The following is a 27766-nucleotide window of genomic DNA, read 5'->3' as shown; positions in this document are numbered from 1 at the left end:
TAAGTTATGACTTCACCAAAACAAATGGATACTCACTGAGGTTTAGATGCTTCTGCCTGATCTGTCTGCAACTTCTCGCCACCTTCCACTTCCATGGTGCAGTAAACTATTTTATTGGGAGCAAGAGATTTCAGACCTTTGACTTCAATGACATGGACCTAAAAAAAAAAAGCAGTAAATACAAGATAAAAACAAATGAAAATGAAAGTTCACAACAAGCCAATCTTTGAACCAAATCAAAATATTGTCTGTGATGTCAGCTTTCACATCCTCTTACTTCAAAGTTACCACCCACAATTTAATACAATATAAGTGATAACTGAAATATTGAAACAATAACACTATGAGACACAAAATAATTACATTAAGTAGAAAAACATCATTCATATTCCCTTTACTAAAGGTAAAATATTAATCATTCTTTTGTATGAAATAGCAAACACATAAAAAATGAATTCAAATAGCAAGTCAAGATGAAAACATTTAAAATCATTTATATCTGTATGTTTCAAATGACAATGTTGTAGATCAAAGTCTGTGAGTATTACCTCAAGTGTGAAGGTGAGTACGACATCCATCTTGGACAGACCTGGATCGTTGTCTTCATTAGTATCCAGTTTGGAAAGAGAGGAATGCTGTGCTCTATGAATGACACATACAATAACACACAAGTTCAGTTAAACACAAGCAGCACACAAGTAGTTCATAGTTTAGTGACAACTAATCAGCCATTTCAATTGGACAGATTGTGCTAATGTTGGCATGGCACAAAACTTATTAAACAATTTGTTTAGGGAGGAAAATACAGGATTTAAAAAAAAAAAAGGCAAGAAAACTTTAAAATGTTTAAATTAAAGATTTTTCTTTAAACTTACAGTTTAATATGTTGTTGTTTTTTTTAAAGGGTCGAGGGTTACTCTTTGAAATAATTATGTCTAAAAGTAAATGAATGAATTTTAGGATGTAATGTGGTTGTTGCTTTTAGTACTTGTATCATAGGCTAATATGATCTTCACTAAAAATTACTTGACAAAAGAAGAAAAATAGAGGACATGAAAGAAGAGCAACTAATCAAGATCACCAAATGTTTCAAAAGAGCATGCAAACTTGTTAATGAAAAAAGAAAACGTTGAATTCTTCTTTTGACATCTGGCAGTTTTCAAACAGGAAAATGACAGCACATTGACATGCACTACAAACCAAAATATTGCTCAAAACAAAGAGAAATTGATTCAAAGCTTAAGAGTGATGATGGAAATGAAAACAAATGAAATGTTAGAGCCATGTTTCTCTCGCAGTTCATATAAAAAATTTGAACTTTCCCAAGGTTTTTTTTTTTTTTTTGGCTTGTTTGCTGGGCAAATTTAAAGGTTTTCTTAGCAGTAATGTTTGTCTAGGACACAAACATGAATATATCCTTTTATTTATTAATTTTTTTCTATTTTTAAACAACTGTGTATCGTATCTAGGGGGCGTGGTGGCTAAGTGGTAAAGTGCTGGACTTTCGAACTGGTGTGGGGTTCAAATCCTGGTGAAGATGGATTTTTAATTTCAGGATCTTTAGGTGCCTCTGAGTCCACCCAGCTCTATGGGTACCTGACATTAGTTGGGGAAAGGTAAAGGCGGTTGGTTGTTGTGCCGGCTACATGACACCCTCGTTAAGTATAGGCCAGAAAAAAAGATGACCTTAACATCATCTGCCCTACAGACCACAAGGTCTGAAAGGGGAACTTTCTTTTTATATTTATATCTATATTTAACAAAAAATCTTTTTTTTATGCAATTAGCCTGGATCTTTTTACAATAATGTCCTCTTTGCTGGAAGTACTGTTTTAAAAATATATTACTACTCTGAAAGGATACATTTTTGTTGTTCACAATAATCTTAAAAAGCTTTAAGAAAGAAAAAATAAATAAATATGTCAAATGTGTAGGGAACACATCAATTTTGTTAATACTTTGTTTTATTTAGATCTCAAAAATAAAAATGCTATTAATGCTCCAATTTAAATATCCACATGGTGCTTGAAAATAATTGAATGGTTACAAATGTTTTATAAAATAATGCCCTCTTGTTTTTGTATGCCCACATTTTTAATCCATTTCTTAAAAAAGAGATGCAAAAAGCAGTTTGTGTTATTGCAAGTTTTATCTTGAGACTACATGTGTAACAGAATATGACTTCATTTTTAGGCTGTTTATATGTAGTGTTTTTTTTTTAGAGTGTGTTTAAAATAGGTGCAAAGGCTACTTATGGTTTACTGAAAGCATGCTCTTTTGGTTTTAAAAATAAGTATGCATATTACATGTACACATTTTTAAAGCAAAATGAAGAAATGACAGTGAAAGTTATGTGCTATGAAATATTTATAAATTGTATTATCATCTTTATCATGTTCAAATAGGATCAATGGCATTTTGTGCTATTTTGAAAGTGTGCCATTTATTTGATATTTATTAAGTATGCATTTACAAAAAAATAAAAAATAAATAAACTTCAATAAATAAATTGTAAAAACATGCTGATAAAGAGAGATTGTGTTATAGTTTTGTAGGATTTAAGTTATACTGTAGCCTCTATTTCACTACTAATGTTGGACAAAACATCACAACCAACTCTGGTCTGCCTTGTCGTGCGGTTTGCACGCTGGACTGTCGTTCAGATTTATCAATGGTCCCGGGTTCAAACCCTGCCCGCTCCTATCCCCCGTCGTCCTGCGGGAGGTTTGGACTAGGAAGTAATTATCTTCAACTCTGAAGGAACATCCGAAACATGTAAAACATTTTACAAACATTTTTACAACTCAAGATCTTGATAATTCAAATTTGAGTTGTGTTGTAATTTATTGACACTGACTGTACAAACGCTGAACTGTACTAAAAGATCACATGACCATAACAGGGGCAATCGGAATGCAGTGTTCGCATGAGTGTGTTCTTAAATAGCCCTTTCTTGCCATGCTTGATCACTGCCTCCGTCACATTTGTCAACCAGTCACAGCCATTCCTACCCTGATGCTAGTTTAATTGTAAAATTAAGTGTTCATACAAATAGCTTCAACACAGGTTGGTTGGTTTTTTAAATCTTTTTGGCAGTGTATGTAATAATGTAATACTTCCTAGTCAGCTAATGTAATAGTATGTAAGGTATTTATATTATAAATACATAACAATATACTAACTCCACCAGACCACTGAACCATTTTTTCAGTAACTTCCTAAATGGCACAAAGCTGCTATAAGTATTTTCCTGTATGGCATTCAAAATCTTAGGCATAAGAGACAACTAAGTGTAGGGACTAAGAGTTGGTAGAGTTAAAGTATGGATAATAATAGTCAATCTAACAAAACTAATGATCAAATGGAAAAAAAGATGCTTATTTTTCTAATTAATGTTTCTAATGATCTCTTAAGACTAATTCATGATTACTGGTGCAAGTGAAATTTAGGTGTGAGTTGAATATTAGAAGCTGCCATTATCACTTGTTTTAGTATAAATACTGCACTCTGACCAACCTAACTTAAATGAATACATATTGTTAGGGTATGCTGGTCCTTGCATTATAGTGACTATAACAGTACTTTGACTCACCAACAGGGTATCATAAATGGTGTTGTGATCATGAGGGTAAAATGGCCTTTTTTATTTTACTGGATATAATGGTAGAGAATAATATGGTGGTAGAGAATGGTGTTAGGTTTAAAGTGATACAAAGCATATAGTGATCATACAGCATAGTGATCATTGGGGTAGAATGGTATTAAGTTTAAGAGTGATGCTTTCATTAAAGAAAAGAAACAGAACTCCATAGTATGATTAGCTTCAAAGTGCAGTCAATGTGAAGTACATGCAGCAAGTCATGACAGAACTCAAGAACTATATGAGAAATAGTACAAGCCATTTCAATAGCCAGTCTCTAAATTGCCACAGCAGTGACAATGTCTCTACAAATATATATAAAATCATTCAAAGTCTTATAAATAAAATGTAATAAACAAAAATTTGAGATACTGTAAATAAACTAGAATTAAATTCATCAAGCCAAACATTCTACAGTTCAAACTGCACACTGATAATGTAAACTAAAAAGAGCTAAAATGAGCATGCTATCTTCATTCACCTAAAACTTGCCCTTTGATTCCAGGAGGTCAAACAAATAAAAAATTGTTTTTAATGAAGTACATATCTTAAAAGTATTGTTTAACTTCTTTTCTTTTCTCAGTACTTTAAATTTGCAATGAATTAATGTAAAATTTTAAAGAAAAACCTTAGTTATACTATTCCAGAAGCATGACAGAGAAATTTGCCAAGAGGCGATGGTGCTTAATTCTATAAAGTAGAAAGTGTTGGCCAAAGAGTACTTCAACAGACACCCAAAGGCCAGAAGTAAAAAGGTAATATGACAGTTGGGTGATAGGGGATATTACTCCAGTTCATTCAGTGTATTACAAGAATCAAAAGAAATGCATTACATATAGAACATACAACATTAGCACATGTACCCTTAAAAAGAAAGAGTGACACAAGAAATAGGTTTAAAGAGTAATATTATATATTATTTTTCTTTGGGAGTTGCGGTTCTTTCTGCCTTTGTTCTTATACAACCTTTTTTCTCTTGCTATTAAATGTTCACAAAAAATGTTTGACAATCACGTCAATATAATTAATTTGCATGCAAAAAAAAAAATTGTTTACAGCTAATAAGATTTTCTATTGTCTAAAGAAGTAGAATAAGCCAAACTGTTTATGACTACGGATATTTTCTATTATCTAAGGCAGAGGTTCTCAAACTTTTTTGACCCAGGGACCCCATAAAATTGTCAAAATTTGTCCACAGACTCCAAAGTGAAAAAGCTACATAAATGCATACGGTAGTATATAAATTACAAATGTAAAATAAAAAAAAAGATTTTGTTGAAATTATAACTTTTGTTTAAAATAAAATTTAAAAAAATAAAAATAATGAGTCCAGCACAATATTTATAAATAGCTAATGCAAATCTCAATGAGCACAAATTTCTTATATTTGTGATTAGGTTCATGACGGCAATGTATCAACGTAGTACCAACTAAGAAGACGGGAAAGCAGTCAACAACTTCTGTACAATAACTCATAATGCAGGATATAAAGTTGTTATCTGTTATTGAAACCAGAATTTGTTCAAAAATTGGTTCCTCATTTTTTTTTATTAATTAAAATAAGCTGTGTAAGCTGTAATTGTATTAGAATGGATTAAAATGTGATTGGGATCTGATTTCGTATAAATGCAAAAGTGCTCAATATCAAGTGGTGAGTATCCAAGTGGAGAATGTTATCTTTCATTTAGGTTGTCAGAGAATAATTGGTAATATACATATTAAACAGTAAGATGATTATTATAATTCAAATTATTCGATCAGATAAACTAGCATTTAGCGAAGAAATTATTTTAATTGTATGAGATTTTCATATTTCTTTGGACCCCCTATTGTTGTTGCGCGGACCCCCAAGGGTCAGCAGACCACAGTTTGAGAACCACTGATCTAAGGAGTTAATTGAGCATTCAAAAAAGAAATGCCTCTATGAAACACTCAAGTCTTACTACTACTTTCTCTATTTGGTCAAGTCTCTCTGATCTCATGTAGTAAACATGACAATAACAAATATAAGGAGAAAAATGTTAAACAAAAATCTGCACAGAAATCTTCCAAACACACAAGGTGCTATATGAGCCATGGCTACTAATAATACCTTGTAGGTGAAGTTTGGGCAGCAGGCCTGCTCAGCGTTTTGATCAACAATAGAACAAAGGGAATATATATATATATATATTGGTGAAATTGAGGAAATGACAGAATCATTAGATTATGTTCTTGATGTCAAGGAAACAGAAAGTACTGTATTCTGCTTTAATAAATGTTATTTAAATCAAAAGAAACTATGTTACGCTATTTAATAATGGTAATGAAAATCTCATAAAATCTATTTTTATTTTTTTTAAGAAAGAATATATTATATTGAAATTATCTGCTAATTAAATGTGAAAAGCATTGATGAAATATGGTTTAGAACAACTGATTTTAAAAAATTTGTCGAGTCATTCAGAGAGTTTGATTTTTCACATTAAGTGTCTAAATTTGCTTGAATTTAAATGTGCTGATTAAAAGTGATAAAATAATTCATTTCATAAGCAGATTTAGGATATGTTTTTGTTTTTTTTTATTTTTAATTTTGATATTTAATTATTTACTTGGGTGATCTTGTTATTGTTTAACGCAACTGAATAAAATAGTAAGAACAATTTCAAATGTTCACTCATGTTAGTATCAAGAATTATCTTTTTCTTATTATTAACATTATGACTAGCCAAATACTTTAGAAATTCAAATAAAACATTATTTAAAAATGAAAAAAAAAACATTGCTGTCTTTTGCTTATTTTGTATTTATATTGATATGCAAGTTTGCACAAAGCAAAAGTTCTCATGAGTGAATAAATATATTAAAATCCAAGAAACAATTATTAATGACTTAAATGAAAACATGTACATGGGAAAAATACAGATAGAAAGAATAATTCAAATTATAGTTAGTTAAACTTTAGATTGATGTAATCTTTCAAATGATATAACTATGAACTTTGCATTCTTTTTTTTTTTATTTAGATAGACATGAATTAACAACTTATTGTTAGTAAAAAAAAAAATAAAAAAATTTTTTTTGAAAGGTTTAAGCAGACAGTTCCCAGATGCCTAGTGACAAAAGATGGCTACTAGATTGTCAGAGTAGGAAGTGACATGGACTCTACAAATGTTATTGAACACAAAGAGAGATCTTGTATTGCATGATATGGTGTGGTGGTTTTCTAATAGTTTGCATAAATATTGCAGGGAAATTTCTCTTGGGCAGGTGACTCTAATGTTAAGTCAACAATAATTTGTAACAACACATGCAAAATGTGATCAGACCTCAAAATAATGACAATGTATTATTTTTATTATCCATATTTGACCAGTAGGTAAACCCAATAATACCAAATCTTGTCTAAAACTTGCTCCTACACCACTATTCAAAGTACAGAGTTTCTGAGCAACTTCTCAATGGTACATCCCTTGACCACTTGTTGAGTGTACACAAGATTATTAGAAGAAAGGTTATTATTGTAAGTGTAGGTAGAATATGTGTGTGTGTGTGAGGAACAAGACTATATAAGATACCTAAGAATCTTATGTTTGTTATGTTTGACAAGCTAATGCTACATGGAGAATTATCATTGAGAAAATAAAACATTGGCAACTCCTGGTAGGTAACAGAATGTCTGACAACTGATTTTTCAAAATAATATTTGACTCTGCTAGTTAGGATGGAGGTACAAACTACTTTCAAACATCTTGGACCTTAAACATGTATATATGTATACATTTATTGTTTACTTTTACCTTTGTATTTGAGTGACTAACATACCTGTTGTATCTTTTGAGCTTTTGCAAAGAATACTTTGAATCAGTGCCACCTTTAGAAACAGGCAAGCTTTCCAAATTAGATTTCAAAATATTGATGGAAGACTTCAGTTCTTCTAAGTACATACTTTCCATTTCTTTCACAACAAATTTTGGATGGCGTCTGGTCTGTAAATGTTATGCACAATAGTAAAAGCATTATTTACCAAAAAAAAAAAATGAAAACATATCCTGTCAACATTTTTGTGGGAATAGATTGCACAGCACACTCTTCAGTTATTGATCTTCTAGTATGGTTTGGGTGTAGACAAAATTCACTGGCCATTTTACAAGCTACCCCAGAGGGGGGGACTATAAGAAATATTTATGACACATCAGTATTATTTTAATTTAAGCTATGCATTACTGTTGTGTTTGTAAACATTTACTTAAGAGTGTATGTGACATATTTTAAATTTAATATAGTGTCTATAAGCTGGTAAATTCTTGGCAAATTGACTGCATTTTAACATTGGGTTTTATCTGGTATAGTACATAGTGTTTTTTTTCCCTCTCATCAGATCTGCCAGACACTATAGTAAACAGCTGTTTAGCTGTGTCTTATATTTAGTATTTTCTTTCTGTAAGGCTTTTTTGCTTCTCTGTGTTATTTCTCTACTCCAGAAGAGACCAATGCAAATGTAATGTCTACAGATTTAGTACAGAGGCTTCTCTTATGGCTATAGGGAAAGTATAATTGTATGAAGTTCAGAAGAAAAAAAAATAAGCAAAGATCAATAAGCCTACAGACATGTTTTTTTATTATTATTTATTTAAGAGCCTGCACACTGGATACTTCCATATTATATGAATGGTTCAATGTTAAATGACTCCATTGTCTCCATAAGCCTCAGTAGCTTTCTCAAGTGAGTCAGGATAATGAACTAATTAAACAATGATTAAGACTAGTTCTAGCTAGTTTTTTGACAGAAAGAAATGGAAAAAACTACTTTTAGACACTAATCAAGGGTCTATTAATTGAGTGATGGAATGAGTTTAAAAAAATGGGCATTTTAAATCAATCATAAACAATTATTGGATAATGAACAGATGCAAACTAATAAACACAGTTTAAAAAAGAAAAGCAAAAGAAGATAGAAATTGCAATACAATTCACTTGAATGTTTGTATAACACATTATACAATGCACTGATAAAAGTTTCATGTTTTTATAAATTGTAAAACAATGTGTAATAATAGTTTTTATAGCAAATCTGTGACACAAAATAAACAGCTAAAATCTTTTATTGTTTGTAATAGCATTGATACAGGAGCAATTTTGGTCTATTCTTAAAGCCACTGTACCATGTACATTTCCTACAAGGAACGTAAAACAAAAAAAATGGCCAATACAAATATTCAACATCAGGCACAACATTGTAAAAATAAAAACATCAAACGTCCTTCCAAAACAATCCTACAAGCTATCATGAGATAGGAAAGAAATAAAGAAAGAAATCTTCCTATCCATAAATTAAGAACGATGGAGGATGGAAAATGGCATCTATAGTGTAAAAAAAGTGTTCATATTCTAATATCGAGCAGGTAAAAAAAATAATGAAAACAATATAAGTATACAAGAACTTTATCTAATATGTTATGTGACCTGCACATAATAACTTACCCTAGCCATCTGTTCAACATTATGGAGTCTGCCATCTAATTCACGCCTGACCTGTGCTGCTTGTTCATCAGCATTGTCCAACTGTGAAATTTTATAATAAATAAGTATTGGAGATATGGTTCAGGTAATAAATGATTTAATTCTAATTTATTGTTTAGGAGAAACTGTGAGTATTATTTGAACTAAATCAATAGCTTAACAGACCAAAAACTAAGCTGTAGCTTATTACAGCTCAATCGGCAATGAAGTTACAATTTCTTAACAGCTAGAATTGAGAATTCAATAGATATAGTGCTTAAAAAGTCTTTACAACTTAAATATTTTCTAAAATGTACATACAGTTACCTTCAATTCAATATGATAAAAGAAGAATAAGTATATATATATCTACCTACTTAGGAAACATTTTCACATTATTTTCCTTCTTCTTTCAACTAGTTGTTAGTACTCAACTGAGAGTTTTGGGGTTTAGTATTAAATGACAAGTGGTGCACAAACAACTAGCTACAAGAAAAATGGTTCAATGAATCTTAACAACAAATTTGTTTCACAGACAATGTGAACCTATTGTCATTGAACCAAATGTTATTGAGTAATTTGTTGTGGGAAACATTTTTGGTTAGCTAAGTGTCAATAAAGCATACTTCAGGAACAAAAAGATATATGTAATACAAAGATATTTTTAAAAAGGTGGATAATGCAACAAGTCTTTTAACTTTGATATATGTCATCAATAATCTTAGAAATAATTACAGACTTTCCTTACAAATTAGAATATTATTTTATAGATGCTATTATGTCCTATGCTGATCCAATTAATGTTTAAATTAAATAATTAAACTATATTTCATGGTTGATTTAAGCAATACATTTCAATCATGAATGAAATTTGCAAACAAAATTCTTGAATTTATCCTAGCACATTGTTTTGTTTTTTTTAGTCTCAGTATTTTGTTAAGTTATGATTTTAATGGAAATAATCACTCCACAAAATATATAAAGCTTTCATTGGCATGCATCTCCAATAGTTTCTGACAACCACTCCAACTTCTGGCCTTCATATATGGCTTAGATATTGGGTCCAGCAGAACTGTTATGACCAACAGAAGGGGCAAAGGCAAGTAATTGGACCTTAACCAGTAAGGGGTTTGTCAGCTTTCTAGCTGGCTCCCCACATAGGAGAAGGAAAACTGAATTCAAACATCTGCTGCCTTGCATCTATACCCAAATATGAGAAAGGCTTCAGGAAAAATCATGAGCCAGCAACCTTTAGGTAGCTTACAGTGCAACATCCTGGCAAAGCCTGTGATGCCACTTATCCTAAATGGTACCAACACTAGCAGTTTCTTTGGAAAGATCAGCTACATGAGGAGGGACAGATCAGCTACATAGGGAGGAAAAACTGCTGTGTAGGTGACACCATTCAGACCATAACTAATGCCATTTTTTAAAATTTCCATGAGATGATTCAGTCATTTTGGGATTGATGGAGATTGTGGTGATTGTGTTTGTATAGACCATTGTGGACAACACTTTATAGAACCTTGGTTGTAAGATGTGAGTATTTCTATGTTTATTTATTTTATTTATTATTATTTCATTGGTTGACTAGGTAAAGTGGAGTCATGGCCCTTGAGTTTTGTTATTGTTGTTATGGCCTGAGTTATGGAGGCTAGCTGTACGATATGAGTAATATAGAAGATTGGGGAAGTGATTTTTGTTTCCTTTGCGCACATGCACACATTGACATGCATATATATATAATATTTAAATATATAATTAATCTTCATTACAGTCCTTTCATTTTTTCAGATGTCTTTTGTACCCTAGAATAGTTTCTTTCTGGAGTTTGTGGAACAAAAGTAGTCACCTCTCCTTGCTAGCTAGGAGGTCTGAGGGAGGACTGTGAGCACAACTATTATTTCCTGTAATAGATACTAAAAAAAAATATATTGTGAGGTATCTACAGTGCACAAAACCCCCCTTGGCTAGCTCATGGAGTTTTTTAACTGCAGTTTCCCTTTATTTTTATTTTTGGAAGGGGGGGGTAGGGGGTGTTTAAACTCATACTGGTCTTGGCTACGCCCATGAAATGTAGTAGCAGTAGCTTTTTAATTTTTATTGGATTGAGGTTTTAACATCTAAGCCTTCATTGGCTACAATTATGGAATTAGGTGACGTTATCCCTCAGATTTTTGTTGGGAAAAAAAAAGGGGGAGGGGCTCAAAAAAATACTTTTTAGCTACTCTTTTGTAATTTAGTGACAGTAGTTTATTTGCTTTTATTGGAAAGTGATTTTATCCTCAAAACTTCCTTGGCTACATTTATGGAATTTATAAACTGTAGTTTTCCTTTTGGGTGGGGGGTGGGGGGAAATAAACTCTCAAAAACCTTTTTTTTTCTTGCAGATGGGGGTTTTAAACTTAGAACCTTCTTGAAGGGGTTTTAAATTATTTTCATTTTTATTTCTTCTTTTTCATAAATTTCAAGAAAAGACAGTCATAACAAAGAGAATAAATTCATTTTATTTTCTTAATTTACTGCTATTTGTTTTATAAGGCACTGACTCTGACATAATAAACTTGAGTATATGTATATATATATATATATATATATATGTTAATTACCTAATTCACCTTTGCATTATAAATGAGAGATTTAATAAAAGCTTATTTGATGGTTAGTATAGATTATAGCACCAAATAATAAGTGCAGGATAAAGCTTAGCTAGTATAACATACCTTTTAATTAAACATGTTTTATTGTAATATATTTGAAATGAAGAACCAGCTGTCATGACCTAACCTATAGAGAGATGCATTTTTCAGTTCTAGATTTGTTACTAACTCATTTTATTCACTTGTGCTATGAAAGCATACAATATTTGCAAAGCAATTTCAAGCAACTTGTATATTTTATTTTACTATCTTCAATTTATATAACATAGAATGGAGCCTATTCATAAAAATTCACAGGAAGCAAATGGTGTCTGGTAGATCTTAAGCTGATGTAAGCTCTGTTTATTTATTTTTTATTGTATTACCCTTATTATTGTAGTAACAAATAATTATAAGTGATGTAAGTTATGTCCAAATGTATAATAACGATATGACATATATATTATTTTATTTCTCTTCGTGTAATGTTTTATCATAATAACTTCATAAGTGATCATTTTGAATTGAGAAACTAAGTATATATATTACAAAACTAGATTCCTATGTTCCTGTAAAAAAAGTGATCTAGATTTATTAAATTAAAGTATATGTTTTGTTAATTATATATGATATTATATTTTATTATAATATTTCTGCAACAACTTACCATATATAACTTTTGTTTTTTTATTTAAATAAGTTAGGACCATGCTAAATTCTGGATACTCCAGATCCAAGTCATATTTTTTGGTTGTGTCAAGGAAATAAGATTTCAAGAGTTTAGTTTTCAGGGTGTAAATTTTAATTTTAATAACACAAAAATAAACACACCTAGGTTTCATCTATGTTCTATATTCTGAGTGTGTTTGTGTTTTCCTTTAAAAAAAAATACAATAAATAAAATCAACTAAACATTGCTTGAAAAAATGTATGCCTGATATATTTATGATATTTCATGGTATTTTAGTTTCTAGGGAGAAATAAAAAAAAAACAATGCAAAAAAAAATGAATGTAGGTCAAAAAGAAGCAGATTAAAATGTTGAGCAAGGTATTAAAAATATCAATAGTAATGCCGTGAAAATAAAGTGATAATTTTAAGACAAATGGAGGAGGCTAATTTACATAAACATAATTACATAATAAACCCCTAAGAATTTATTTTATTTTTGGTGTGCAAAAGTATAATATATAACAAGCATGAATCTATTGAAGTATTGCTAATGTCTAATTGTTGAAGAGTATATTTTATATGTTCTCATGTTCAAGTATAATTCTATTCTAAACATTGTAAGATATTAGAGGTCTAAATAAAGATTATATAATTAATATACCTGACATGCATTGTAAAGTATCTGATGTTCATACTTCTTGACATTTAAAATGTTCTGAAACATTTCATAGAGTTGTTCTTTACTTAGAATTAATTCTGAAGCTGCTGTGGATATTCTTTGAGGTTGTTTTCTAGGATCTTCATCACCACGGTAAATTGCATCATATTTAGCCATCCATGAGCTAAGGACTGTTTCTTTGCTTAATCCATCAATTTCTGGTAAACTTCTTACTCTTTTCTCTATGTTGTTTTTAAACACTTCTCTAAAATCATTAGCAGAACATCCTCCACTTCGAACCATGTTTGCAACTCTATCACTTTTTAAAAAAACTTCATAATAGCTTTGAACAGCATTTGTAAATGCTTCATCTGCTACAATTTGTGTTTCTCCATTTAGGAAAGCATGAAAACGTTCTTTAATTGTTTGCAACTGAGCTTTTGTTACCTTAGTTTGTCTCCTTGCCATATCAGTTGGTTGTTTTGCATTGAATGGATAAGCAATACAGCGCATCACAAAAACATATAATTGTAACCTCCTTTTCCTTTCTTCTTCTTCTCTTTCACTTTTATCGAAATCATCTATTTTATCTCTGTCACTTACTAATGATGGACTGGGACTAGAGGGTCTAATGCTATTTGAACGAGAATGTCCACCAACAACACTCAGATTATCTCCGCTAGCAGACAAACTTCTCTGTTCAGCGCTAGGCAAACTGAGAACATCTGAGTTATTTTCATCCCCATCTTCAACAGCGCCATTATCAGATTCCTCTTCACTTGAAGAGGGGTCAAGCATTATCGTGGTTTAACAAATGAATATGCTATTGCTTTACATTTAGATATCTAGATCTAGACCTGTAGAGTTTGATCTAGCTAGTGAACAAATTGTTTATCATTCTAACAAATAGCGGACATTGATATGTGATAGTATTGGCTTCCGCGCATGCGCTTTAGTAATGATTAATTACGGAAGCTTTTACAAGACCAAAATAAAATACTTTTATTATTTATATTTAAAAAATTAGATCTTTGGGTATTTTACTAAAATCCCACGAATTCAATCTAAATTATTAAAAAATATATTTATTGAGAAATATATTCTATAATCACGCGAGAAAAACCGTGCTAACCGTCTATGAAGACCCCTTTCAATATGTTCAATATTATGGCCGCCATAATGGATAGGCATCAAAATCATAAACTAATTTATTATCTTTATTCTTTGCTTTGAACAGTAATATATAACGAAATATTGATGTTATAGTATTACATTTTTTAGGAATACATTACATTATCTTTGGATTTTTATATTATCGAAGTTATTTTGATGTGCAAAGTAGTTTAAACTGTGTAAACAAACCGACTGAGGTTTTGAGCGTTTGTTTTGTTTACGTCGGTTGTTTGGATTACTTTCATATTTCTCATTTCCAACTGACAATTTTAATATGCTGATAGAAGATCCTCTTCTTTTTAGGATGGTTGTTATTATATTATATTGATGCTATAAGTGAGTATTTCCTTTTTTTCTTTTAGCGTTAAATTTGTTAGTAAAAAAGTGAAGTGTTTTTAACTTTTACTTTTATTTGATCGATATCATATTTGAAATAAGCTTCTAGACTCTAGATCTAGATTAGATTACTTTTTTTTTTGGGCTCTACTCTAGCTGAGTCTAGCTAGTTCTAACTCTAGACACTAGACTTCACTGACACTAGAGTCTAGACTCTAGCTAGATCTAGATCTAGTACTCTAGTCTAGAGTCTAGTCTAACTCTAGGTCTAGGGGCTAGATAGTTACTGATAGTAGAATCTAGAGTCTAGACTGTCTAGTCTAGAGTATAATATATCATTATCATATGAATCATGATAAATGATAGACTTGTCATACCAGTCATAGATTATTAGATCTAGATTTAGATCTTAAGTGTATAAGTCATGATTAGGCATTCTTTTTTAGAGATGTAGCCCAGATCATGGCAGGGCAGATGTTCTAAAATAATAAATATATATCTAGATTTCTAGATCTAGCTAGAATAATCTAGATCTAGGCCATTCTAGGCTAGACTAAGCTGATCTAGATTCTAAAGTAGAGCTAATTATTCTAATCTAGATTTAGATCTTTTTATTAGCAATTACATAGTGGTGTTCAGCGACAGTGCTCAGTGTCCAATGAAGGGGAAAGCACAAAAACTGCGTTCAGCTTAAGAGAATGAAGTGACCCAATTTATTTTAAAATAAAATTTTGACTATGACTATGAGTAGTAATACATAGGAACGCATATATTTTTATTGTTCGTTAGTTGAAGAATAAGAATCTGCTTTCAGTTTTTTTGTTTTTTTTTTTTGTAATTTAAACCTTCACCAAATACAAAAATAAAATAAAAATTTGACCTAGTTCCCAAAAGTCAGTGTTCAGTTATAGTATAAGAATCTACAATAGATTCAATAGATCTATAGAGAAATTTTTAAAAAGTGAAGCAAATTTTTTTTTTGTGAATATTTCAAAAAGATATATCAAATTGTACAGTTTCAAAGGAGGAATTTTAATTTATAAGTGGCAAATCATAATAAAATTAAAATTTTAAAATATCATTAGTAAATTACGAAAAACTAAAATTTTTCTAATTTTCTTTGATTAAAGACTATAAAAAGAAAAATGCTCCTGGTTGTCAAGTTTTCAACACAATAAGCTTTTAAATTGATCTAGATCAGGGGTTCTCAACTTGTGGGTCATGACCCCCTTGGAGGTCGATTGACGATTTGCCATGGGTCGCCTAATACCATCGAAAATATGGATTGTTATTGTCTATTCTTCTATTGTTGTATGTGTGTGTGTGCGGGGGGGGGGTCGCGGCAGGGTGGGGGGTTGTAAAAAGGGGTCGCCGAGCTTAAAAAGTTGAGATCTAGATCTATCTAGTTATAGAACAAAAGTGTAGATTTGAAAAATAATCATCAGATTTAAGATTTAGATCTAAGTATATTTATTTGAAAGGATATTTTAGATACCTAGATTTACAGATTTTAGCTTCTTGTGTTTCGACATCGACTGTCCAAAAGAACTCCCAAGCATGCAGATCTTTATTACATTTTAAGTTAATAATCAATGATATTGGTATAAATAAGTGATTGTTCATTGTACATGTTTTAGTGTTCACTTATTTTATTTTACTAATATATAAAAAAACGGGTATTATTGATAAAAGGTCATTCCGACCTTAGTGTAATTTTAGTACACAAAAAAAATGTGCTAAGTTTTAAAGGGTCGATGACTCATTTAATCATAATAAATTTGGTATCATTGGAAAGCTGAATGAATTTTCTAAGTGTATGGTTATAAATGTTATATGTACGGAGACCTATATTTTTTTCCTTGTTATTTGAAAATTTCTAATTTTTCTGATTAAAACATTTTGGACATAGTAAGAGAAAAAAAACAATTTTTCCCACTAGCCATTAGAGGAACCTCTTATCTTTAGAATAAACTCAAGAAAATGTCATAAAAACACTCAGTTATAAAGCAATGTCTTTTCTTAGGACATGCTTAATTTCAGTTTTGTAAAACCTGAACAGGAAATTGTTTTGATGTCAAATGTGTTTTTAGATCCAAAGTGGCCACCTATGAGAGTACCTACTAGATCTAGAATATCTAAATACTAGATTTCTAAAGTATAAATATAATATAATATATTTAATATATAGATCAACTAGAATACTGAATAGTCAATAGTAATAGTCACTGTATTTTTACTTTTACCTTTAGTTTTAGACAGTTAAGTTATAAAATAAAATATATAAAATATAGATTAAGAATCTAGCTAGATTTTAGGTGATGACTAACGTTGTCATTAATGATAGTCTCAGTATTCATCTATATATAGATCTAGTATCTAGATAGATCTACAATCTAGATTAGATCTATTTAACTTATAAATCTATATGACTAGAATAGTCTAGACCAGTATTTACCAAACTGTGTTAAGGAGATCTTGTTCTGCTAAGGGAAAAGTTTATATATTGAGTGTTTCTCCAGTACTGGTGCCAAAAAGTGTCACATTAGGCTAAAAATTAAAGTTAAGTTTTTGGTTTCATTTCAACTGTATTCACTTCTTCAACCAGTGTACTTTAAGAATTTATCAATAGAAAATGAATTGCAAGATGTAGATTTTGACAGCAGCGTCCATTCAAGGGGTACCCCCTTTTTCATCACAGGTGCATCGCCGGGACACCACTTGATAATTTAACAAAACCCAATTAATAAATTCATTGTATTTTAGCATAATATAACTGTCTTTATTGTTATTAGTCGTTAGATAATGAAATTTATGCTGTTGCATAGGAAAGGTAGATTTGAGCTCAATTAAAAAATTGGGACACCGTAGCACCTGTGACACTACATGTTAGTTTTTTAAAAAGATATTCAGTGAGAATATAGAAATTATTTTATTCTTACACTAAAGTGATCCATCAGGCTTTTGATTACTTTCACTATTCTAACCATAAAGTACCCATTTGTAAAAATGCTGTTTTAATTTCACAAAATGTATGTAGAAAAATGTATAAAAAGTTTAAATTTGGTCTTATCTGTGCACAAGTAAATGGTCATTATTACTTTTAATCATTGACAAATATAGTACAGTCGCTATTGCGGAGCAGGCATGTTTGCGGAACAGCTCGTCGAAATTAGTTAAAATCTACTTTATTTTGACATTTTCTGCTAAACTACTGTAACGGTACTGCGCATGGTCCATTTATCTACATTTCCAATATAAGGATTTTCCTTTCACAGCAGAAAATTAATTTTGACTCCAGGTTAAAGTTGACAGGTGTGGAATCGTCCATTATTTTTCACGTACCAGGAGAACCGCATAGGCCATGGCTTAAGGCTTTTTAAAAATGATAATGACATATCACCTGCATGATACACATATTTTTCGGTTTATAAATGGATGAGGAAAAACTTCATTTCATAGCTATCTACCAGGAATTCAATTTTTAAAAAATTAGGAGGTGTTTATCCTGTTTTTACCTTTTTAAAGATAGTCACAATTGTGGAACACTATAGATGTTATTTATTTGACCTGCGCATTTACTATCATTTAGCTTAATATTTACATAGTGATTTAGATATCGAAATTTAAATATGAGTTTGTATTAGTATATATAAATTTAAAAACATTTAAAGAATAATATTACTTATAATATATAATTTATGATTACCATACGTCCAGCAAAAAGAAGACAAATCATAATACCATGTATATATATAATATTAATATAACAAAAAAGAATAAAAGAATAGTGGAAAAAAAAAACCTTGTATGGAAAATCTGGGTAGTGTGACCTCAAATACTATTAAAGAAGAGGTGGAGAATCTAAAAGTGACAATGTGTTGTCTTAAGATTTAATAAAAGAAAATTAATGTAAAGGATAAGGAGTTCAAGTATTAGACTAATAAAATATATGCTTTATATAGGCTTTGTTCTGACATTTTTACTGTGTTCCGCAATTGTGACTTCTTTAAAAATCCTGTTCCGTAATTGTGACTACCCATATCTCAGTCGAATTGAATGTAAAATTTAAATATCTGTTGAAAAACTAAACAAAGCATCTATTTTTATCGGAAAATGGATGGCCAATGTCTAGATACTTTTAGTTTTTCCATAGGTCTAACCATTACGGAGCAAAAAATTGAAAACTAAAAGTAGCTGCAAACTGTTCCGCAATAGTGACTCTACTCTATATATTTGATATCTTTTGTTAGTCTAACACAGGGATGGCGAACCTATGGCACGCATGCCCAAGGTGGCACGCGAAACGATCTTGTGTGGCACGCGAAACGATCTTGTGTGGCACGCGAAACGATCTTGTGTGGCACGCGACGACGATGATATTAAGGGGGTCATCTACCTTGAAACCCTTTTTTTTAGTTTTCAACATTTAATGATATCTGATGTATTCAAATGATGTATTGGATCATAAAAACACATAAAAAGCTTTAAAAATATAAATTTTAAATGAAATTAAACTTTTTTTCCATCAAAAAGGGGGGTCGAGGGGTAAAATCACCTCATTTTTAAGAATGTGTTTCTGAAATAACTATTACAGCTACAGGTCTGAAATTTGGTATGTTGATAGACTCCTTACAGGATGACAATAAGACATTTTGAAAAATTTATATAATTTTTTTTTAATTAATTTTTTCATTTTCACCTCTTCCGCGGACAGCGTTTTCGTTCATTGAAACCCATTAAAATGACTGTTACTCATTTCCTGTTAATATTTTATGACATTTTCTATTGTCATCCTGTGCTAGGACCATATTTAAACATCTATACCAAATATTATGATAATTGAATAGATAGTTTTTGAGAAAAGTGATTCTTAAAAACATATACCCCTTGAAAATTGACATTTTGAGAAAAACGAAAAATAAAGTTTCAAAGAGAGAAAACAACAAGAATTGTACATTTAAGGCTAAAAAATACTCTTTTATTTAGCAGATATGACATTTAAGAAAAGAAAATACACAAGCACCAATTGAAATTCTGCTTAATTATTTTATAAGATGGCATTTGTGTGCCCCCCACCCACCCCGCTTTTCTTAAAAAAAATTTTTTTTTAAAGTACTGTTTGAAACACCAGAATAATAATAATTTACAAGTGATTACTTTAAATAACATAAAAAAACATACAAATAAAAAAAAAAGATAGCTAATTAGTCAACATATGCAAAACAATTTATAAATTATATTAATTATGAAACAAAAATAACTTTATAAAAAAAATAATTGAAGATAATTTGTAAAAGTTTTCTTCAGAAAAATCATTATTAATAATAGAATAGAAAAAAAGATATTTACAAATATATACACACACAAACATGGTTTAGCAAATAAATAAAATCAATATCAATCATAAATATATACACACACATATATGGTTCAGCAAATAAATAAAATCAATATCAATCATAAAATAAAATATATAAATACAAACATATACATAAATGATATGTACACTTATATATACAAATGTGGTTCAGGCAAAAACAAATAAATGCAACTGCAGATGACAAAAATTATTTAAAATTACAAATTCTAAAGCTACAAGTCAGCACCTCCAGGTATATACTGCGCACCTCCTTCAACCAACTCAATCCTTCTTCCTTCCTTGTCTATCGCATTCTTCCTCAGCTGTCTTCGAAGACTCTCATTGTTATCTAATGCTCGCTGTGCCTTAGACATTCGCATTGTGTCCCTCTTTGACCCCAATATTTCAGTATGAATACCAACATCCAATTTTAAGAAATCCAAAAAATATTTAGACGCCAACGAGCCCATGTTGAACTCCCCAATCCCAACAGAAACAGACACCTCCACACGTTGTTTACCAATAAAAAGGTGTTTTGGGCAACGACTCCAAATAAGAGCATGTGCAGACTCATTGGCATTTTGAGTTTGCCCTTCGGTGTATCGTCCGAGCAGATCATCCTCGGTAAGTCTCTCATAAACTGGCTTTATGTATTCAGCTACTAATGGAGAGAGATATGTGGAACTCATCTCTTAATGGGAAGCAGCTGGAACGCCCAGTGCTTCAGCTCGTTTGAAAAAGCACCAGGACAGTGATCCTTCAGGGCAGTAGCTATGGTTCCAGGACTCATCTGAGGAGGTGCAATGATAAAAAGTAGCCCAAACTGCCTTGCGCATTTCAGGAACCGTAGTGAATGAACGCAGAGCCTTGGTGAAATATTTTTGTAGGACAGCAATTTTAGTTTGGGTAAGCTTACCTCTGCCATTACCTCCAAGAGTTACTTTTTGTTTTTTTGCAGTGTCCACCACATTTCGTAAGGCTGTACCCAAACGCTTGCTAACGTGGTTGATGCACTCGCGCTTTTCCACATTTAGACCCACGTATGGATTGGACTTGTGGATTGCTTTGATTGTATTACTATCACCATCGGACACAACAGTTCTGTAGCGCAACCCGAATGTCTCAATAGATCTGGAAAACATGATAAGAGCTGCCTGCTGCTCCATACTACCGCTAGATCCGGTGTGGTTGATGTTGCTTAATGGCTTGTGAAGCTGTTGCCAAGCCACAAATTGTTCATTGGTAATGACTTTTTTGTTCAGTTGGTCCTTTTTCTTGCTGCAAGCATGGCAGTATTTCGACATTACTTGGAAGTCTATTATAAGACCTGTCCGATTGTCAATGACACATCCTACACCATAGTTAGACTTGTGTCCTCTGGTCTGCCATGTGCCATCGTAAGAAATGTCGATGTCTACAATACTGTTTCCTTCTTGTTCAGGATAGGCATTTCTGACAATGTGTGCTGTTTCATCAAGGATTTTCTTGGAATATAGCGTCGAAGCTTTGTGGATTTGCGTAGTATGGTGAGCATAGGACTTGCTGTGCATCACCGGCATGTTCATCAGTTCAGAAAATTTGGTAAGTCCAGCATAGCCCATACCAGTTGCAAGTGATGCAGCTACCACTTGCCTATTGATAGTAAATATTTTTTCCACTTTAGGCGAGGTGTAAGTTTGTGACTTTACTTGGGAACATGTGGCACAAAACACCTGAAGAAGCACTGCAAACCCTGATTTGTTTTTTGCATCATGGTTCAGCTGTAGACACTGTGTACCACATTTTCCACATTGAAGGCCATCAAATAAGGTCTGCAGTGTTTCTAAGAAGACATAAGTTGTGGGCAAAGAAGATTCTTTGGGGCTGGATTCTTTATTTGCAAAATAAGCAAGTTTGCGTTTTGATGCAGGTATTGACGAAGTTTGTTGAATATCTGTTGACAAGGTTGAGTCCATTAGTAAGGATAAAGATGGCGATGTTGATGGCACTGGTGTCAAAACAGATGAATTTGAAGTAACTTGATCTGAGGTAAAAACAGGTGTATTTTGCGATGAGGAAGTAAGCAAAGGGGATGCAGCACATTTCCGTAGTAAGGCTTCCAAAGCAAGCTTTGATTGTCTACTTCTTCTGTTCTCTGATTTAGGAGCAGCTTTTATTGATGATTGTTTTAGTGGAGGCATTTTTATCTAAAAAGAAAAAAATGAGAAAATGTATAAATTCTAATACAAATAAGAAGCACAAATATTACAAACAACTGAAAAATACAGGTATATCTATCTATCTATATATGTATATACATATATATATATAAGTATATCCACATAAAAAGAACAAAGTCTTATCTGAATAGAGCAGTGATTTTTCCAGAAAGTTTTAGCATCAGCAAGCAATGGTCTTGTCAACAATCTGGGATCATATATGCCTGTTCAAAAAACAAAGCAAAGAAAAAAAAAGTTATACATGAAGTGAAATAGAAACAAAATTATTTATAATCACAACATTGATATATACAGAGCTAATTATATTTGTAGAAAAAAAAAAGTCTTATCTGATAGCTGCATCAGTGTATCATGTGTAACAGTGGTCCAAAATGGTCTTGTTGACGACTTTAGCTGAAGAAAAAAATAAAAAAAGAAAGCTGAAGTCTAGATCTAGATCTTGTTATAATAAGTTTTTGATTGATCTAAAAACTAAATCTAAGCATCATAACCTAACATAAAAGTGTCGATCTACATATAATATCTGATATACTCATATCAAGAGTTGTATTTTTGTTGGTAACTCTTTTCCTAGATCTAAAATCTAGAGATTACGATTTTTTTTTTAAAACTTGATATTCTAGATCTAAATCTAAATTTGACTCTGTTGTCTGTATCTCACTAGATCTATATTAGTCTATCTCTATCAAGACTTCAAGATTAGATCTAGATCATCCATACTAGTCTAGATCTAGAGTTACTACTTTTTTTTTATTACTAGAGTTCTAGTAGATGATTAGATCTAGATCCAGACTAGTCTAGATCTAGAGTCTAGCTGATTAGAAGATCCAGATCCAGACTAGTCTAGAGACACTAGACTAGAGTCTAGATGATCATGATTAGATCTAGATTCTAGATCCAGACTATAATAGTCTAGCTAGAGTCTAGATGATTAGATCCAGATCCATACTAGTCTAGATCTAGATGATTAGCTCTAACTCTAGATTCTAGATCAAGACTAGTCACTAGTCTAAGTTTAAGAGTCTAGATGATCGAGATAAATAAATGATAATTAGAGATCTAGATCTAGATATTAGATCTATATGCTACGATATACTACAGAGACTAGAATCTAGATCTAGACTAGATTCTTAGTTTTCTAGGAATAGATACAGTGTTTAGTTACTGATAGTAGATCTAAACACTAAAACAGTTGAGTTTGCCAGTAAAAATGCAAACAACACGCTGGTCTAGGTCTAAACAACTTTTTACTAGTGCTAATAGTAATAGTATAGTCAGAAGTATTATAGTCATAGTCACAGTGTAATAGTAGAGTCTAGTACTAGATCTAGATTATTATATCTAGATCTAGATCTACGAAAAAAAACGTTTTTATTCAATGTAGATCTATAAAAATTGAAGAAAGCTTGTTCTTACCGTAAGAAAATAAAGATGAAGACAAGCGTATTGTTTCCTAGTATAATGCCAATACTTCCATGTGGACAGCACAAGGTCTACTATCGATACTAAGAGGCTATCGTTGTTATCCTTGACATCCAAGCATCATGGCCGACAACAACCAATCAAAATCGTTTGTTTTGTATATAAACATACGGCATCCAATCGGATTTGAATAGAAACATGTGAACTAAGGCTGTTCAAACCGGTCTCAAGGCTATGGCTATTTTTACACATGTGGGTCATTTGTAGGGCAGTATAGACGAGGTCGTAAGCTTTACAACCATACCAAACATGATACACTGTCATTGCGGGCAACGTGGTAATCGGCATCATAAAATGACGATTTTTTCAACATTTTGAACAAAAGGGCTACACCCTACCCCTTTCAAACTCGTTTTTTACATCTAAATATTGATATTTTGATGATTTTAGCTTGAAAATATCATTTATAAGATATTTTTATAACATAATATGCAACTTTTGAAAAATCGATTTTTTTGATGAAAATTGATTATTTTTGACCCGTTGACCCCCTTAAGAAATGTGTTTTTTGGAAAAATCATGGATATCTCAAATTACCATAATTAATAACGTTCAATTAATTCCGAGAACTGTAAATAATATGGAAGAAGCGCTAGTGGATCATATTCCATATAATTTGTTCATATGACTGTGTTTCATTTGGGGAGCATAGGGCATAATAATTTTTTTTCAAGATAGTTCTTGTATTTGAACGAGATCTTTTTAGCTTCCGCCATTTTGTTGATACTGAAAACGTGTCGGTCTTACATCGATTGCTAGCGTTACCATCAATAAATTTTTATCAGAATATTTACCATAACCTGTCATTCTCAAAAATTAAAAAAAAAAGAAAACTAAATGAAGAAGACCTTTTCAAGAGTGGTGGACTGAAAGATATGGAATGATTCACAGAGAAAACAAGGCCTTATGTGCCATATATTTGGAAAGTGTTGTTTGTCGGACATCATCAGTAAAACGTCATTATGAGTCCAATCACAGCTGGCTTTTAGGCAAAAGCGAGGATGAGCAAAAAGAACATATATCGCGTGAGTTAAAAAAAGCGATTTTACAATCCAGTTCTTTTGTAAACTTTGTTAAAAGTTCTTCTTACTTAGTGGTTGCAAGTTTTGAAGTTTAAAAAATTATAGCTAAGCATGGTAAACCTTTCAGTGACGGTGATTATATCAAGGAAGCAATGTTAGAATGTGCGTCTTATTTGTTTGAAGACTTTCAAAACAAGGATAAAGTCATTCAGAGAATAAAGGATTTGCCAATAAGCCGAAACACGGTTAAAGCAAGAGTTATGAAATTGCACGTTAATATTCAAGAACAAGTAAAGAAGAATATTAATGCATGTCAAGCCTATTCTATTTGCCTTGATGAAAGTACTGATGCAACATCAGACTGGCCATCATTGCCAAATATAGCAAAGAAAATGAAATACACGATGAACTAATAAAATTAGCAACTTTACCAAAGACAACAACAGGTGCAGATATATGTCAAACTGTTGTGACTGAACTCAGAAATGCAGGTGTAGATCTCAAAAAAATAGTTTCTGTTACAACTGATGGTGCTCCAAGTATGACTGGAAAAGATGCAGGTTTCGTTACTTTGTTTATAGGGCATGTTGGACACCCACTAATAACTTTTCACTGCATTGTTCACCAACAAGCCCTATGTTCAAAAAAACGGCTTAAAGGAACTTGAAGACATTATGAAATGTGTAACAAAAACCGTAAACTTCATTACTGAATTAGAGAAAATTTGAACAGCTGCTAAATGAAGTTCAGTCCAGTTACTTTGGCTTATTAATGTACAACAACGTACGTTCTGGAACGGTTTGTGGAATGCCTTGATGAAATTCGAATCTTTATGGATGATAACAAACAAAATTGTTCAGAATTGACAAATGTTGACTGGCTTATCAGACTAATGTTTTTTACCGATTTTTCATCTCATTTAAATGAACTTAATACGAAGTTGCAAGGTTTCGGAAAATCTGTCGATCAGGCATTTGACATCTTGACAGCATTTGAGAAAAAGTTGAAGATTTACAAACGTGACATAGAGAAGGAAGAATTAAAATATTTTAACAAACTGAAGAAATTTTATGATGATTTAAAAGTTCATGATACTACCGGCAAAGATTATCAGACAAGATTATTTTTAGAGATAATTGACACAACTGCTGAACAATTTTCACTGCGTTTTGAACAATTTCGAAAATTCGAGTACACCTCCAAATTTATAAAATATCCAGTTAGAAACTCTGGATTTGACCATGTTTTCTTGGATGGGATTACACGACTTTGAAATGCAACTTGTTGAGTTTCAGTCCAGCGCAATTTGGAGACAGAAATTTATTAACTTACGAATACGACTTGAATTAATTGAACGTGAACGGTTAAATGGATCATTAGAACCTCAGATATTAGCAGAAAATGAGATTCTTCAAGTTTGGAATGACCTGCCTAAAACTTTCAATTCTCTGATAAAAGTAGCAACATCTATTCTGTCAATTTTCTCGTTTACTTACTCATGCGAATCTTTATTTTCTACAATGAATTATATTAATCAGATGCCAGAAGTTGCTTGACCGATGAACTAAGTGCGGCGTGTGTAACTTTGAAGAATACACGGTATACACCAGATATCAAACTGTTATCGTCTACCACACAACAGCAGAAGTCGCACTGATTGACCTGCCCTAAGACTTCAAATCTGTAGGTCAGGATAATAAAATTGAATAAACAAGTAATGTTGTTACTAAGCTGTTTTTATACATGCAGTTGACTTACTGGCTGTAGCACTTCTTTTATATAGCGGCGTCACTAGTAGAGCTACTGGGCACGCAACAATCTTCATTGTTTTTAAATTGAAATTAATTGGCACTCGGACTGAAAAAGGTTCGCCAGCCCTGGTCTAACACATAGAAATAGGTTTAAAAAATATAGAAAAGAAAATTCATAAATCTGTACACATATTTCATTTGACAAATTCAGAAATCAAAGCCTTCCACTCTCTACTCTCTCAAACTATTGCCATCACTTCAGTAACAATCATGTCTGCATACACTAATTGTATATCCTGAACTTCTGGATATACAAATATATTACTTGTCAATTTAAAGAAAGAATCTACTTTTTTATTTATTATCTAGAATTAGACCTAGATAATGAATTAGTTCTAGTCTAGTTAGTATAGATCAAGAGTAAATCTAGATAATGATTTAGATCTAATTGAGTAAGTCTTGAATAGTCTTGATCAAGAGTAAATAGATCTAATGATAATGAATTAGATCATTAGATTTTAGATCTAGGTCTAGAATAAATCTAGATAATGAATTAGATAAAAAAGACTAGAACTAGATCTAGACTAGTTCTAATCTAGTCTAGCTCTTAAAAGTTTTAAATACAAGTGCCCGAGATGCGCCTCCAACGAAAAATCAAATAGATCTAAATCTTATTTCCAGTAATAAGTAAATTTTAACTATTTAATATTTCTAAACACTACCACTATTATTATTTTAGATGTAGCTAATATTATCTGACACTGTAAAATCTTTAACAAAATATCACTCAAATCTATTTGGACTTAACTAGGACACCATTAGTAAACAAATGAAGTGTTGTCAACTAAAACGCCTCAAAGGATGTAAAGTAAAATTACAAAAAAAAAAATATAATGAAAGATGTCAAAAAATGTTCATTTAAAATTATTAATTATGAAAATATTTTATTGCATATATTTAAATTATTTAATCTAAATTGAAACTTTCCATGAATACAAAAAACTTAATAACCTGAACTCGTACTAGACGCTACATGTGAGGCCATAATTTATGCATGGAAAACACCAACACGGGGTCCCATGGAGCGCCTCAACGCCTAATCCAATTTACTTATCAAAATTTAAAAATGTAGATTATTTTTAAATTCCTACACACGTCCACTAGTACATCAACATAATTGTTTTAAAAATATAAATGTTTTGTTTAGTAACAGGTTTTAAAATTGATTAATTTTACGATTTAAGACTAAATTGTATTCAAGACGCTTCACGTGACATCATGATTAAATGGTTAAATTTAGTAACCTCGTACTAAAAAAGCACTCTGATTAGGATA

At 31.4% G+C, this 27766-nt stretch overlaps 2 protein-coding genes across 8 annotated transcripts in view; one reads left to right on the top strand and one right to left on the bottom strand.

Annotated features, from left to right (window-relative positions):
* LOC106078152 (calcium-dependent secretion activator 1-like) overlaps positions 1-14036 on the bottom strand; it is a 46789-nt gene extending 32753 nt beyond the window's left edge. For 3 of the 7 annotated variants that reach the window (XM_056025227.1, XM_056025228.1, XM_056025230.1), the window contains exons 1-6: positions 13093-14035; positions 9104-9184; positions 7445-7608; positions 5733-5759; positions 549-642; positions 37-158 (exon numbers count right to left, since the gene is read on the bottom strand). In XM_056025227.1, the coding sequence (XP_055881202.1) occupies positions 37-158; positions 549-642; positions 5733-5759; positions 7445-7608; positions 9104-9184; positions 13093-13887 (1283 nt within the window). In that variant the 5' untranslated portion in view covers positions 13888-14035. Of the gene's footprint in view, positions 1-36; positions 159-548; positions 643-5732; positions 5760-7444; positions 7609-9103; positions 9185-13092 lie in introns of all 7 variants that reach the window. The other 4 variants (XM_056025229.1, XM_056025231.1, XM_056025232.1 and 1 more) reach the window with 2 other exon arrangements.
* A 211-nt stretch (positions 14037-14247) lies between these two features.
* The window catches only part of LOC106078150 (uncharacterized), a 49553-nt gene continuing 36034 nt past the window's right edge, over positions 14248-27766 (top strand). The window contains exon 1 of the mRNA XM_013238910.2: positions 14248-14598. The gene's annotated coding sequence lies outside the window, so the exon portion shown is untranslated. The remainder of the gene's footprint in view (positions 14599-27766) is intronic.

Source organism: Biomphalaria glabrata, chromosome 4 (genome assembly GCF_947242115.1).
Source record: "Biomphalaria glabrata chromosome 4, xgBioGlab47.1, whole genome shotgun sequence".
Classification (NCBI taxonomy): Eukaryota; Metazoa; Mollusca; class Gastropoda; family Planorbidae; genus Biomphalaria; species Biomphalaria glabrata.
The sequence above is the reverse complement of the archived record's forward strand: the minus strand, read 5'-3'. Positions and strand labels throughout refer to the sequence as shown.